At 53.1% G+C, this 15,549-nt stretch overlaps 6 protein-coding genes across 6 annotated transcripts; 3 read left to right on the plus strand and 3 right to left on the minus strand.

The window, feature by feature from the left end:
• Positions 1–656: 656 nt before the first annotated feature.
• Positions 657–2,270, minus strand: JN550_012162 (uncharacterized protein; the record flags this gene model as incomplete). Its single annotated transcript, XM_049310608.1, has 1 exon — positions 657–2,270. One exon carries the CDS (start codon positions 2,268–2,270, stop codon positions 657–659), a length of 1,614 nt encoding a protein of 537 aa, XP_049165883.1.
• A 543-nt stretch (positions 2,271–2,813) lies between these two features.
• JN550_012163 (uncharacterized protein) lies at positions 2,814–4,231 on the plus strand (the record flags this gene model as incomplete). The annotated part of the gene is made up of 6 exons (XM_049310609.1): positions 2,814–2,898; positions 2,965–3,083; positions 3,148–3,703; positions 3,786–3,912; positions 3,967–4,023; positions 4,084–4,231. The coding sequence occupies 6 exons, from the start codon at positions 2,814–2,816 to the stop codon at positions 4,229–4,231; spliced, it is 1,092 nt and encodes a 363-aa protein (XP_049165884.1).
• Positions 4,232–4,380: 149 nt separating this feature from the next.
• Positions 4,381–6,171, minus strand: JN550_012164 (uncharacterized protein; the record flags this gene model as incomplete). The annotated part of the gene is made up of 1 exon (XM_049310610.1): positions 4,381–6,171. The coding sequence occupies one exon, from the start codon at positions 6,169–6,171 to the stop codon at positions 4,381–4,383; it is 1,791 nt and encodes a 596-aa protein (XP_049165885.1).
• A 1,074-nt stretch (positions 6,172–7,245) lies between these two features.
• Positions 7,246–9,027, minus strand: JN550_012165 (uncharacterized protein; the record flags this gene model as incomplete). The annotated part of the gene is made up of 1 exon (XM_049310611.1): positions 7,246–9,027. One exon carries the CDS (start codon positions 9,025–9,027, stop codon positions 7,246–7,248), a length of 1,782 nt encoding a protein of 593 aa, XP_049165886.1.
• A 513-nt stretch (positions 9,028–9,540) lies between these two features.
• JN550_012166 (uncharacterized protein) lies at positions 9,541–10,950 on the plus strand (the record flags this gene model as incomplete). The annotated part of the gene is made up of 1 exon (XM_049310613.1): positions 9,541–10,950. The coding sequence occupies one exon, from the start codon at positions 9,541–9,543 to the stop codon at positions 10,948–10,950; it is 1,410 nt and encodes a 469-aa protein (XP_049165887.1).
• Positions 10,951–13,189: 2,239 nt separating this feature from the next.
• JN550_012167 (uncharacterized protein) lies at positions 13,190–14,335 on the plus strand (the record flags this gene model as incomplete). The annotated part of the gene is made up of 1 exon (XM_049310614.1): positions 13,190–14,335. One exon carries the CDS (start codon positions 13,190–13,192, stop codon positions 14,333–14,335), a length of 1,146 nt encoding a protein of 381 aa, XP_049165888.1.
• Between the last annotated feature and the right edge of the window lie 1,214 nt (positions 14,336–15,549).

A 15,549-nucleotide genomic window follows, 5' to 3' on the forward strand; every position in this document is an offset into this window, starting at 1 on the left:
ACAACAAAGTTGTCACCTATACTCGATCTTGGCCGCCTTGTGGATAAAATTGAAGCCGTTGTTGGAATTATCGGTCATCGAATTATACTATGCAGTGCTGAATATTGGATATGTTCCATGGATCTGCAGCCTACATCGACCCCGATGAAAGAGATTAGCCATGCTGCTTCATTGGTACGACACTTTTTTATACCAAACGATTGGAACAACGGCGCCTATAAGATGACCATGGGCATGGGGCCTGGTGGCGAAATTTCTGTCATTAGGCAAGGTGAACTCGCAGTGATCAAAAGGGGCTTGGAAATCATGGAGAATGGTGGAAGCTTCGCTGCAAGAAGAGGCAATGGTCCACAGCCGCAACGAAGTATTGCCCTTCCCCGTAGGCTGGCAATACGCTCAGGATGCTCAAACCCAGCACCATGTTAGCCTCGAATTCAACAATTGGCCACATTGTCTTGTCTCAAGCTTAGGCTCGGTAATAGAACTAAGTAGGTTCCGGCGCATGGTATCTACTGTGATAACGACTAGGTGTACGACAAGAACATGGAGGAGTCTTTTTCCGCTACTCTCGATATAAATTGTTTATTTGAACAATTTCCAAATCTATCATACGTACGGCTTGAGTTACACGCCTACTTACGGCAGATTCATCTGTCTCAATGACTTGACGCTTCCCTTCTGTCTCTCCAACCTGTGCCCCAACGTCTCAGTGCCACAACCAATACTATGCACCCAAGGCCATCTATTAGACCAAATATTGTGAAGGACCATGCACGCCCAAGTGAAACAGCCAGCGGCTCCAAGGTCGCCACGGCAATCGCTGAGAGTGTGCAGCGTGTGATATTATTGGCAGCTGCTGCAGGTGCCGTCTCGAGGGGGTACAGGTCTACAATAAGTGCACTAAAGAATTGGTGTAAGACTGTTACCTTCCATCCGACATAAGCTTGTAGGATGAGTGGAACCGATGGATGCACCTGGAGTTCAAAAGACCACGCCCAGCCAACCACAACAATACAAGAAATTGATAAGATGAGGACTGAGCCTCGCGATCTTGCCAACATAATGGGGAAAGCCGCGAGATCTCCAGCCACCATGTTGTCAATGGCGAGTCCGTGAGATTTAGCGACATGCCTATAGTTCCAGTCCATCAGGCGACCAGCACTAAGCGCACCCATGATGACACCTCCTCCACCGGCAAGATAGCTAAACCCGACGGTGAGATGGTTGAAGCCGTATTGGGTACCATAGATCAGGGGAATTGATGACTGCATAGCGTACCATAATGCATAGGGAGAGGCCGCCAGCCACAAGATAATGAAGGTGTCCCAATGTAAAATGCATCGAATGGAAGAGACAGGGTTTGGTAGAGACCATTTACCGTCCTGAAAACCAAGAGGTCCCGCTTCGGAGGAGCATTTGCAGATTTGCTGCGTGTGGCCGCCGCGTCGATTGCGAAACTTTGTAAAGACCCCATCCAAACCCACCGCCCATGTGTTCCAGATACTGTGCGTGTGGATCGAGCCATTGCCCGCAATACTCCGCAACGTCTCGGGCAGGAAGAAGCCGACGAGAGAAAATGCGGAAAGTCCAAATATGAAGAGAACCCAGAAACACCACGCTGGATTGCAAGTTGAGAGAATAGCTGCACCTCCTATGATTGGCCCAAAGCAAGGTCCTAGATTGGCGGCTGCCAGCATCGGTCCAAGGTATTTTCCTCTTTCGGCATGGACAACGACATCTGCGACAACAGCATACGCCAGAGCAAGCACAACCGATCCACCAGCGCTCTGCACGCCCCGTAGTATGATCAAAGCAAGATAGCTGCGAGATGGGGCTGACAGGGCTAGTCCAAGGCTCGCCAAAGTGTAGAGCAAGAATGTCAGAAGAAATACAGGACGGCGACCCAGTGTCTCGGCCAATGGAGCCCAGAATGACGGTGATATTCCTTGAACCACTAAGTAAACAGTGATCGTAAGATTGACGTTCTGAATTGATGTTTGGTATAACTCGGCCAACATGTCGATAAGCGGAAAGTAGATGGTTGCAGTCAGAGACGAGGCCAAACTGAGATATGCCAAGAGGTAGACCAAGCCACGCTTCCGGTTCGGGCTCAGAACACTGTACGGCGCCGATTCTACGGGTGATTCAGCATTATGAACGGTCTCAACGTCATTGGGGCTCGTCATATTGTCGACAGCAATCATCAGGTCGGGTGTGAAGCTCGCCTCGGCGATGCTTGAGGATGGTTGGATCACCGCGCTGCAGTGCATATTGGATAGTATCGGCCGTGGCCCTCCTGATATTCAAGTAGAAGCAGATGGTACAATTGGAAAAGTCGGCGTTTAAGTCCCACACGTTCCAGCTCGCCGGCTACGGCGCATGTTGCCATAACGAGTTGGTGCATCAAACCTTGATTTGCAAGCTAACAACCAGAAAAAAGACATTCAAGGAATTCCAAGCTCGGTTGAAGACATTTCACGGCACCAGTAGAGACCGAATGGCTAAAGCGGCGAGCCCAGGGCTTGCTGAGGCCTTTCAAAGTGAGTACCTTCGAAGAGCAAGGAAGTTGCAATCCAACTTTGCGGAGTTGGCATGCAGTTTGCTTGTGCTCGGACGTGATGAACCAGTCATGCATCGGGATGCTGGAGTGCGGGTCGGATCCAATGGAGGTTGGGACAGGGATCTTCGGTCCGTTGGTTGGTTACCTGATGCTGCCGCGCCAGGATTTCTATGCACGTCCCTTAAGCCGAGGTTGAGTCCATGTCCTTTTCTCCTTCAATACTCATCTAATCTTGCAGAACAATCATCTCATCATGGGTCTTGACAAGTCTATCTGGGATAAGGAGATCGAAACTCCTGTAGGTGTGGTTGAGTACGTAGACCAAGCTGTCCGAGCACGTAAGTATAACGGAACTGTTCGAGTACTCCGTTTATAGCTCACAGGTGAATATTAATGATTGAAAGTGCTGCCCAAGGGAGCCGCGGTATTGGGTATATGCGCGATTGAAGGCTCCTATTGGGCTAGACTTGGCCGAATAGATACAACTAATGCCCATGGCGAAAGAGAGTCGTTCTTCTTGAAGGTACGAACGTCAGAAAGAGACCAGTACCAACGCCACAGTACGAGTTGCTCACCATAATGTATAGGTTCATCAAGGCGATGTTGGTAAGCGAATTGTGTCCGGCGAGTATCTAGGCATCGGCACACTTCGAGACGTGATTCCCGACATGGTGCCAGAATTGATCGGCTGGGGCACATACCAAGAGACCCCCGACACACACTTTCTGCTCAGTCGCTTTATTGAGATGACGGGCGACATACCAACCGTTTCCAATTTCCCAGCGCGGGTGGCCGAGTTGCACAAGAAAGGAATCTCTCCTGATGGCAAGTTTGGATTCCCGCACCTGCTGCACGGCGGCATGAATCCTCTCCCAACACCCTCTTGCGACACTTGGGAAGAGTGCTTTACCGAAATGATCAAATTCAACATGGCCAAGGATGAAGCTATGCACGGCGTTGACGCCGAGATGACGGAGCTGGAAATGGCAATTGTGGAAAAGGTCATCCCGAGACTTTTGCGTCCCTTGAATATCACACCGCGGCTAGTGCATGGAGACCTGTGGGACGGCAATGCGTCAGTTGACAAGAGTAATGGAAGACCGGTTATCTTCGATCCGCTGTGTCTTTATGCCCACAATGAGTGTATGGAGCCAACTACGAGCCCTGGATGCTATCTCATGCCACTGAGTGAAGAGACAACCTGAGCTAACTTGATATGAGATAGTTGAACTCGCCCCGTGGAAAGCGGCTCGCCATGAGATGACGAGTGAGTACGTGAAGGAGTACACGAAACACTTCCGAGCCTCAGAGCCAGTGGATGATTTCGAAGACCGTACCCTGTTGTATTTCCTGTATGTATACAGATCCACCCGTATGCATTCAAGTTGAGCTGACCACAACATTAGTCGTTTTGATCTACTTTCATCTTCGTTGTACCCCGGCAACTTAAAGTTCCGACAGGGGTATGATATGCTATTCAACGATTTACAATCCATGATTCATGAAACTGACACGATTTACAGGTGCAAGGAAACAATGCGCTACCTTGTTGGTAAGTATGGCGACGGCTTCGAGGGGTATTTGAAAGAATTGCAGAAAGGAAATGATGAATCCGTCGAGGAAGGAGACTTGACTACAGCGATTGAAACTAGATCATATGTGTACGCATAACCATCAAGCTCTGTCTTCCGAAAAGATCGCCGTATGATCGAAACCAAGACTCTGTATTCTATAGGCAACTATCATTTCCATGGCAGACTTCAACGTCCCTTCTCTACACTAATGTGGACACTCAAGATGAAAACTGAACCAAACTCCCATTACCCATCAGCGTTTTCCTGCCCGGGGGGTCTCAGGGGGTTATCGTTGATCGCCCCCGAGACGTACATCTCTGCCAAGCTCTGCTGCACGTTCCCGGTGAGTGACTGCGGTTTGCGTACTCGTCTCTCAAATATGGAGTCCTTCTCGAGCCACGGCAGGGTATCGCACTCTGCCCCGGAGGGCTTCTCCAACGTGAGGTAGCCTTCGAAGTGCTCGCGTAGCAGGTCGAGGGCCCATTCCCACTTCCCCGATAGCAGGTGCGGGGATCGCATCCACAAGGCGACACTGTCTGGCAGGTTGCGAGCAAAACTTTTCAGCTCTTTCAGGTCGATAGACAAATGGCCAAGGGTGATCTCCTCCAGCCGGGGCCAGCTCCTGTTCGAGATCAAAGGGCCGAGACTAAATATTGGGGCTACCTCATTGGTAATGCCAAATGCGAGCCAGAGATGCCGAAAGTCCAGCCTCAGGCAGCGAAGGCTCCGTGTGTCGAGTAGCGCATCGGAAAAGACCACAAGGTCCTCAATCTCTTCTATATTGCGTGGCTGCGGCATCCAGGCCCGGCGGTCTACGGCCTTCAGGGAGAAATCAAGAATCTCCAGGCCCTGAGATGCTGCCGCGAGCCCGCGTGTCTGCTCTGCAGTCTGGGCTAGGTGGCGCCAGTCAGACGTGATGGGCACCCTAAAGGCGAGACATCGTGGCTGGCCACTGGCAGCGTAGATGGCTCGCGGTAGCTCGTGAAGCATCTCGAGAGGTTCAACTGTGTTGGCATGCATTGCGCCCTCTTCCCAGGTGAGAGGAAGGAGTAGAGACCTTTCCAGGATCTCATCCTGTCTGAGGGTATCAAAGAGAGTCCCGACGTTGTCCATCCAGTTGCCACTACATATCTCAAGCCGCGAGACATTGGGCATCCGAGAAATGGCGGCGGCGACACGACATACGAAGCTGCGGTCGAGCCGCGAATCTTCCTGATAGTACAGCTTGTCCACGTACTTTCCATGCGCGTCTCTCAGAATCCTTTGGTAATGTGCTTCTCTCGGAACTGCTGAGAAGTAACTTCGGGGTTTGCCGACCAAGTTTTCCCACGAATTTATGATGAAGTTTGCCTTCTTCATCTCCTGCTCCACGGCTTTCCACTCACGTATCCCATCCAACCTCTTGCATTCCTTACGCATCTGTTTGATGTGGTACCGAATGAAAAGATCAATGTTTCCACCCAGAACATTACTGTACGTTGTTAACGAGGCTCTGATACCCCGTATGCTCGCATTGAAGTCCGGGTGGCGTGATATGTACTCGAGAGCTTCTAGTGACGTCTCTTCCATCCTGACCGTGATAGAGTTGAACAGAAGATGTGAGCTAGCGCGGCAGAACACTCGGCATGCTAGCCTGATGTTCTTGATCTCCTTGTTGGAGTAGTTCTTACAGACAAAGTCCACAGATTGCTCCCTGCACACACGGCCTCGAAGATAGGTAAAGATCTCGGACAAGATCTCCTCGGGCATATCGCATATATTCGTAGTGCCCATTCTCGATTTGGGGTGTTTGTCGATACTCTCCCGCAGCAGTTTCTGCTCTCCCTCGAGATGCCTCTTGAGTGTAGTGGCCTGCGCGAGCAGTTGTTTCTCGGGCGTGTCATGCTGATGCTTGGCATATCTCATATTGGAGGTGCATGCGAAGACCATACCGGTCGCATCTTTGATGCTTTCGTTGACAACCCGCAGGCGGGCGTAGAGGTCTGCTAGGCTACTCCTGTCGGGTCCACCGGGGGTGCTTATTGGGGTTGGGTCCATTGCGAATTGGAGAGGCGCTTGGCGATCTTACTAGCTGGGTAAAGTATAACTACTATAGGTAGCGATATGGGCCCGTAGCCCTTAATATCTGTGACGGCACATTAGTTTCCATGGCTCCTTATGCTGAACGGGAATGATAGGCATACTCGCCGTTTGACTGCAACATCGGTCGCCCCAGTACAGTGAAGACAAGATGCTTGTGGGGTCGCCGTCGAGCCGAGTGCGATAACGCTCGCCGTATGTGACTCGGTCCTAGATATCTCAGAGACTACGGGACTCTCTCAGACCGAGGGACCTCAGTCTCAATTGGGAACAACTAGGGAAATGATGCAAGCTCGTCGCCGATGAAGCTGACCATCAAAAGTTCCTGAACACGAAGCTGCAGACAACTGCAGGCGGACGGGCTGCGACAGACGTGGGCGCACGACCTTGCTTCAGCCCTTCAGCCCTGGAGGCAACAACTTAAGCCCCCTAGGCGAAGTACTAGTGACGTGTCTGGGACTCGACGATGCAGAGTTTCGTAGCGACCCTCGAAGAATGCTGATTCTGATAAAGGTCCTGGGGCTCGACATGTAGTGCACTCCAGTGACCTGACCTGGCCGTCTTGTCTCGGTGGGGCTGCAGGGGTAGCTTGTTGGGCAAGGCATGGGCATGGGATAGCTGTGGCTGAACCCAAAAGCAAACGACGTCTACGGCAGGTCGCACCTATCCGCGACAGCCGATGACAACGCGTGGCCAAGGTGTCTCAAGATAAGCCGTTCACAATTCACCGATGTGGACTTTTGTCACTGTGGCTTCCGCCATCGACTTACTAGTAATTCGACACCTTTCTGCATGTGCAACTGACGCTTAACTAGGCCTTGACTAAGCCTTGACTAGGGCCGTAGGCAGGTCAGGGTACAGTGGAAACTTATACTGCAATTCCACCTTGGCTGGCTAACTAACTATCTTGGGGTATCTAAACTAAAATCCTATCTACTATGCCAAACCCGAACGCGTACCTCTCTTTTCGGCAGTGCCCGCCATAACCCCTACGGACTATCCCTTTCCCCTTAATCCAAAGTCTATATCCGATCACCAACCACCTTGTGCGAGAGGATTGACCTTGTCCCAGCCCATGATGTACTTCTCTGCGCGGCTCTTGGACCAAAAGGTCCCTGAAGCCATTCCGAAATATGACGACCACTCTCCTTCAGCCATGACCCGTCGCTCGCCTCCATCAGGGTCTACCAGCATCTCGACCCTTGCTGGGCAGTCGCGCAAAACGTCCAGGACTTTAACCCAGAACCCGTCTGTCAGACGGACCTTTCGCAGCTCTAGTTGGCACCCCGCTGGCAGGCACTGCACGTAGCGCGACAAGGTCGACTGATTGACGGAGACACAGTCCAAAAAGACGGTACTCAAGCTCGGCCACTGCTGTCTATTCAAAACAGGACCTATAGCCAGTTCGTGCTGGAGATGTGGAGCGAGGCTGCTCGGTTCCTGTTCTATCCCGCCGCCATGCAGTCGGAGATGGCTTAGTCTGCGTGTCTTTGTGATTGCTGTCAGAAACGAGAAGTCTGGTTCAGTCGTAGGCCAAGAACATGCAAGTTTGAAATCAAAGCTCTTGAGTCGTTGCATTGCCTCCGTGATTTTGTGGCGGTCAGGTTCTGTGATCTTCAGAAGAGTGGAATCCCCACTGAAGGTGAAATCGACCTTAAGGGAAGTCACGCGAACCTCGGTATCAGAAAGGCCGCTTAGCAATTGGAAAAGCAGCCTGATGGGAGATTCCTGGCAGTAGCCGGCTGCGGCCCCCCAAGGCATTGGCGAAACCAGCTTATTGTATAGTTCCGCTTGGAATATGGCAAAATCAGAATCTGCATTCGGGACAAGAACATGGCGCTGGTCCGCAACCAGCGGATTAAAGTCACGAAACTCCAGTTTGTCGATGGCTGGCATCCGGCTGATTGCAGATACGACTGTAGTTATGAATGTCTCGTTCTTCAACAACTTTCTCTGGTAGTCATATAGATGTTGATACTCCTCATGAGCGCGGCGCAGGAGACGCTGATAAGCTTCCACAGACTCAATGCCATCGTCATTTACAGGCTCGAGGCCAGACACGCTCGGCAGTTCCTGATCGACTGTGGCATACATCAACAATGCACGAGAAACCATACCTCGTCTATCAGAGTTCGAATGGGTGACGCGGCGTGATACCCGAGCGGCCGGAGATCTCGAGATGTTGCCTAGGAGATTGTCTCGTCCGTTAGTCAGGTGGTAGCGTGCAAAAGCGGAAAGGGAGGCGGCTAGCGTTGAGCTCCATGTGTGTAATTCGAAATGGACGTTTCGAATGCCTTTGCTGATGATTGGGTGCTTGGAGACTGTCTCGAGCTTCTCTAGAGATGAACGAGTGAAGTCCAGAGTGAGCCTGTTGAGAAGCAAGTGGGAACTCTGCTCATTGAAGCGTCGACAGACAAGACGTAGGGGTTTGATCTGCGAATTGTCCGAACTGATTCCAAGGAGATGTGTGGCTTGGAAACCGAATATGTGACGGAGGATCTCGTCTGGCAGATCCAGTATGTGTACAGTTTGGTGGCCAAGCTGTTTCCGGTGGCTTGAACCTGTTGAGTAGGTTGATTGTGGTATGACCTTCGCTTGCAGACATGCTTCTTGGGGCACATCGTTTTTTCCCGAAAGCCTAGGAGGTTCTTGAGCAGGTGAGAGTTTTGAAATACTGGTGTCATCATCAACGTGCAACGAGCTGTCGCCAGATTCGTTTGTAGACTCGATCTCGCAGAGCAGCGAATGCAAATCACTGAGATTTAGTGAACCAATATCGGCCGCTGTCGATGATGCGCCCAGTTGGGTATTCATGGCCAAAAGATTGGCAGATGCATACGTATCCAACTGAAATGAAGGTTGGCTGATGACTCTAGCCACAGTAACATGTGCTTGTGTTGTAGGCTATCATGGTTATACGTTAGGTCATGGGTATTACCTGCTGGCCCACAGACTTGTACTGGACTGAAGTGGGAGTGAAGCAGTGCGCCAGGCACCAACAGATTCCGGCAGGCTCCCGCACGCAGCACAGGCAGCAGTGTGGCTTACGCGCGGGACCAGCCGCCTGCCAGGCCCGCGCCACAAGCGTCCGACACGGGGCAGCGGGTGGAAAGCTCTAGGTAAGCCAGGTCACGACAAGCCGTACTGTATTGCAAGTCAAATCTTCCGAGCACCAAACGTCGGCAGGCTGCTCTTACGTCAAGAGCACGAGCACTGGACCGCGTCTTCACCCCCCGCCGATGTGCCCGCGGTAGCCCCTACAGCTTGCCTCCGGGTGGGCAGCAGCAAGCAGGACCAGCACCAACACCAGCGACCATGCGCGAGTTCATGGATTACATCCAGAGCGCATTCTACGCCGCCACGGGCTGGAACCGCGACAACTCGTACTCGTCCCTCAATGCGACCGCCGATGCGCTGCTCAACTTCCCGACACCGCGCGGCCTGCGCCTGACCCTGGGCTCGCTGGCGACGCCCCAGTTCGCGACGGCCTACCAGCTCGGCACCGTCGGCGTCGTCGATGGCTCCGTCTCCTACCTGTACTCGTCCGTCTCGCTCCAGAACGCCATAGCCCAGAGCGACAAGATACCTCTGCCCGACCTGCTGAGGAGCTACAAGCCGCTCGCGGAACTGTCGAGGGGATCTACGGGCAGTGGCAGCTGGATCCAGGGCTGGGATCGCATAGAGAAGGATACACTGGCCTACGGCAGGCTCTACCTACCGCAATCTATGCTGGAGGCGCTGGTAGTCAAGAGGTTCACCCCCGAGCTCCAGCTCCAAGTCAGCGCCGTGTCTGACCAAGTGCTACGAAACGGCGGTACCGTCTTGGGCATGGTCCAGTATGACGTGGGCAAATACGGCGTGGAAGGGCTGGCGTCCTCGGATGGAGGTCTAATGGGTGTGCGCGGGTTATACAACTTCGGCGGCGACGTCAACAAGATTCGCCCTTCCGTTGCGACGACCGATGAGAATGGGGCCTCGAACGGCAATGGCAACGGTAACGGCGAACGAGAGGGTATATATGGACGCTTCAGCACCGGCGCGGAACTATACTACGGCACGCTGAATAAATCCGGAGGCATGAGCGTGGGTATGCGATTCGCGACTCTGCCCACATACACGGGCACGCCACTCACAGCGACCATGACCATCAATCCGCTGATGGGCAACATCAGTTGGAGTTACGCGGTTCTGGCCGGAAAGCACTGCTCCCTTGCCAGCAGGATGGACTTCAATGTCTACAGCTACGAGAGCGACTGGACGATCGGAATGGAACTCTGGAGGAAGAAGGGGTCATGGACCGTTTCCAGGGAAGAGACCATTCTAGAACCTGCTCCCACGACTTCGACCCGGATGGCCAGAAGTTTTCAGGCCAAGCTGGAATGGAGATTAGACGACCCGCTTCCAGTATTGGAAGCACCTCAGGTGTTACCACCAGCGCCCGCAATAGTCACAGAGCCGGCAGAGCCTATCGAAAAGAAGAAGAAAGACCGGAGCTTTAGAGCTAAAATGGAATGGAGACTAGACGAACCCGAGGACGAGCTCATTGCCCAGACCGGGAGTGACGACGAGGAATATTCCGGGGTCTTGAAGGCCCGATTGGACCAGCATATGAAAATCGGCCTCCTCTGGGAAGGGAGGGTCAAATCGTTGCTGTTCAGCTTGGGAAGCGGCATCGACTTGCGTCGGCTAGACTCCCCGTTCCGAAGTCTGGGTCTCGAGGTCCAATTCTCCTCATGAATATGATTACATCTCACTGCAGCCTCTTGATTGGTCCATGATGTGACCGAGCCTCCTTGGCAGCAGATTGACGGCACCCATCAGCTGATCCGCTTCGCCAAGCCGAGTCGAATTCTTGCAGGCAGCTCATACCAAGAAAGCTGATGCAGGGCGGCGGGTAGACAAGCTTTATAGTCACGACTTGGCTTTGTGCATCCTCCAACTCAAGCTTTTCCAATCGCTGTCTTGGCCTCCAAACAGACCCCTACTCACTTGCTTTGGTGTACAATACACAGTACATCAAGCCTGCATCGCGGGCTCGAAAGAACCTGCATGCAGCCTGTGTGACATTCGGGTCGCAACGGCGGGCGGCTCAGGGGTCTCCACCAACCTTGATGGCCACCCTCCTCGCCAGTAACCAGAAATGCAACGCTCAGACACTGGTCCCAACCCGCTGGTTCGGTACTGATTGCCAACCCGTCGAGACGAGCTGCAAGTGCGTCGGAAAGACTTCCATCTTTAGCTTGGTCCGGGTAGCTGCAGCTTGGAAAGTACGCGGCTCAACTGTGGGCAAGTCTTTGGAACCAACTACGCGTCTATGAATCCTTCGTGCATCTGAGAAGCGCCGGGAATGCCCCTTCGGTTCTAATGACGCATCGCATGTTAGGTAACCAATCCTACTTCAGACGTATCGTACTGGAATATGACGGCAGGTTTCCTCAGCACAGGGGTCTGTTCTCAACTCGTACTTGCAAGCCCTCGGAAATGCAGAGCGACTTTGCGAGATTAGTTGTGCTGTGCTAGCCGAGACACGCAAGGTCGTCCGAAGTCATTCCAGTGACTCCATGAGACAACTCGGGGTATGGCCCAAGGTGGTGTTAGTCGAAGGAACGAAGGAAAGCTTCTTGTTTACTAGCACGACCCTGCATGCCTTGTGCCGTAAGTACCAGAGAACGTTGCACTCAAACACATGCTTAACGGCCGCTTGCGGCTGCGAAACGTGGGTATTCTGTCGGCGTCAGGAGACGGTTGTACATATATCCAAACTGTGGCACTCCGAATGTCAGAATAAACAATATCTTGTGCAGCGCTCGTGCTACCTGGCAAGTCGAGTCCATCGGACGATGTGTGTGCTACGGGAACTGCTTTCATCTAGGCCCTTTTGGTTTCGTTCGGTGAGTGAGCGGCGGGTGACTCTGGTCTGGGGACCTTGATGGACACCCTCCTAGCAGAGCATTAATATGGTATGGTATGTAGGTATATGACCAGGGTGTCCAGCTGGTCTTTGAGTGTGCGTTCTCGCTAAAGCCCACGTGGGGACGGCTAAAGACGAGGGCGACCCTATGTCATGTGTGCTGTGACCCGGTTGTGTGGAATACCGATCGGAATTCGTAGGACCCAACCGTGTCACCGGGGCCTCGATCCATTGTTTGCTATGCGGACGTCGAGTCTCGAGACAGACTAACAAGAAGCGTTGACTAGCTGTGGTGTGTCGTCCATTTTGAAGTAGACACAACCCCCTCTACGAGCCGCCAGTGGACTGAAGACCCCCACCCATGACGGACGCCATCGCCTTTCCCATGGCTCTGATACGTCACGCACCCCTGCAACGGCCGCACTAGGAAAGCGACCGTCGAGGCACTCCCGTCCATCAGGGTTCTCAACTTTTTTTTCTGTCTCTCTGACGCTGCTGTCAGCGACCCGCTGCCGCCCAGTCCGCCCTGCAGTCGAGACGACGTTAGAGCCCGAGTCGGCCACGGCCGGTGCCAAACCCTGCGCTCGTGGGTCCTGCAGCAATGCCGGCCATCAAGGTCCTCAGTCCCGGTGGGAACGTTCAAAAGTCAACCACCACATTTGCGCGGAGACGGAGCCTCGCATGCTTTCGTTTTATTGCTGCACAACGCTCACAAGCAACCTGAATCCACACGGCCAAGTGGGACAGAGAGGTTCTTGCAATTGTGCTCCGAATTATTAATTCGCTATCTACCCTTGACCGGCTGCGGCGCGAAGAGTCGTCCTCGCAGCTACAAAAGGACCTGCTCTTGGCTTGCAGCTTGGGTCAGATCTGCTGCCGTCTATTCGCGCGCACATTCGCAAGGAACGGTTCGGTTCGCAGCTTGGCGAAAAAGGTTGGCATTCTTGGCCTGCTCAAACCCCCGGTGGACTACTCTCTCGTGTGTGGAGGTGAACAGTACTGGTCGTCTCGTCAGGCTTCGGATCCAAAACTCCTCTCACCTCAACTTCACAGCCATCAGACACGATGGACTTCTTACTCAGCATCCGGCAGGAGGATGGCAGCGCCGATGTCCCGGCCGAGGATACACCCTTGAGCGTGACCGTCGACTGCGACACCGGTAACGAGTATGACGGTCGGCTTGGTCTCCGCATCTCATCCATCTTTGTCATCCTCGTGGGAGCGCTGCTGGGCGCGCTGTTGCCGGTGGTCCTCGCAAGAAGCAAACGCATGCGCGTGCCTCCGATCTTCTTCTTCGTCGCCAAGTACTTCGGTACCGGTGTTATCATCGCAACGGCGGTGATGCACCTGCTGGTTCCTGCATTCGATGCGCTCTCATCGCCCTGTCTGCAAGACCTCCCGGTCGCCGACTATCCCTGGGCTGGCGGCATCTGCTTCATGACTATCATGGTCATGTTTCTGATCGAAGTGGTCATCAGCCACTACGATCTCTTCGGTACCGGCGGTGGAATGGGCCATGATCACTCAGGGAGCGGCCAGGACCCGTCCCTGAAGCTATTCAAGCAGGGCTCTGACGGCTCGGCTCACTCCCCATCCCACGCCAACCACGATGTCGAATCCGGTACCAACCACTCCAAGGAGCAAAACTCGGCCAACACTGGCTTGCCCGGTGAGGACCACCTTGGACACCACCGAGACCACAACGAGAATGACGCCGCGTTTGCCGCTCAGATGACGGCACTCTTCATCCTCGAGTTCGGCGTCATCTTCCACTCCATCTTCATTGGTCTCACCCTAGCTGTCGCCGGTGATGAGTTTACTGTGCTCTACATCGTCCTCGTCTTCCACCAGACCTTTGAGGGTCTCGGTCTGGGTTCGCGACTGGCTGTTGCTGCTTGGCCCAAGGGTAAGGGCTACATGCCGTACCTGCTCGCCATCCTCTACGCGCTCAGCACTCCGATTGCCATCGCCGCCGGCTTGGGTGTTCGGGAAACTCTGGCTCCCAGCGGCACCACGACTCTTATCATCAACGGAATCTTCGACTCTATCAGCGCCGGAATCCTGCTGTACACGGGTCTGGTCGAGCTGATGGCACACGAGTTCATGTTTTCGCCGCAGATGCAGAGGGCCGGCCTGAAGATGAAGCTGTCGGCTCTGGGCTGCGTGTACCTGGGAGGTGGTCTGATGGCCCTGCTGGCCAAGTGGGCGTGAGGCGGTAATGTTAGATTGGATGATTATGAACCTAGATTTTTCGGATGCTGTAATGATGGATCAGCGGTCAATAAAACAGGCTCAAGGGATTCTTGAGGTTATGCATTTGGGATCACGGCCCGCTGGCGTCCGGCTCGGCTCACGGCTTGAATGCATGGTTATGCATAGTGTATACGGTCCTGATCACCTAGTAGACTTTTCCCGATGAGTTTTCTTTTTTCTTCGAAACATGAGATACACCAACCTAACCCGCTTTGGTCCTCGATGATGAGTATTCGTGATAAGTGTGAAAGTGAGAGTGAATGATCTGTTTGCCATCCCAGACACGCCCCATGAGGGGTCGAGTTCATACGCTGAAGTGGCGGGCACTGGCGTCCAGCTGACATTTGGAGGTCGGCGTTTAGCCCCGAGTCGAGACCAAAAGCTGTGCTCGACTTCCAATGGGGACCCCGCCGATTCATCACCTTTCGTTGGATCATGGTGTAAATGTAGCTAACAAATAGAGTATCATACCCAACTGCCATCATTTACCTTGTCCTTGATGAGATGCACGGACCTTGTGGGCTCCTCTGGCGTTTTACTTCAGTCCCCAGAACTGGCCCAGTTCACGCACGCCAAACCTAGACTACATAGATAAACCTATGAAATGCACACCAGGAACAGGACCAAGCACCAGCATCAGCAGTAACAGTTAAATGGTGCAAGGTACATCGAGGGGATACAGTGCAATGTAACATACCGACACAAGGGGCCTGCGCATGTGTGGCCGTTGACTCTGCGCGGCCCGCTGCTAATGGAACTTGTAACGGGTCTTAGGCCAAGGAGAGAAAGGCCCATGGATGGGGCAGTAGACTACGCTGGGGAGAATCACATGGTCAGAGAAGACAGGTGGGAGACATGGTTTGAAGAGAACAGCTGCAATAATGGGTGAAGGCCCTCTGTATTTGAAGTTGCCGTTTTTTGTCCTAGTTGTTGAATCCGAGAGGAGACAGAGGTTTGTCATATGTCATGTCTGTCATGTGTCTGTAATCACATGCTATGGATATTTGATTTCATTCAGCACACGTTAGAAGAGTTCAGAAACATATACTATCGTCATATATTGCCAGCGGGTGACGCTGAGGAGTTTATTCAATGTAAATCATACGAAGTGTCTACAAAGCGTAGAAAATGTTGGCCAGAGAAAATGGACCTCAACCCCCATGTGCCAAGCG

This window comes from Neoarthrinium moseri, assembly GCF_022829205.1.
Source record: "Neoarthrinium moseri strain CBS 164.80 chromosome Unknown scaffold80_Wmoseri_CBS_16480, whole genome shotgun sequence".
Taxonomy (NCBI): Eukaryota; Fungi; Ascomycota; class Sordariomycetes; order Amphisphaeriales; family Apiosporaceae; genus Neoarthrinium; species Neoarthrinium moseri.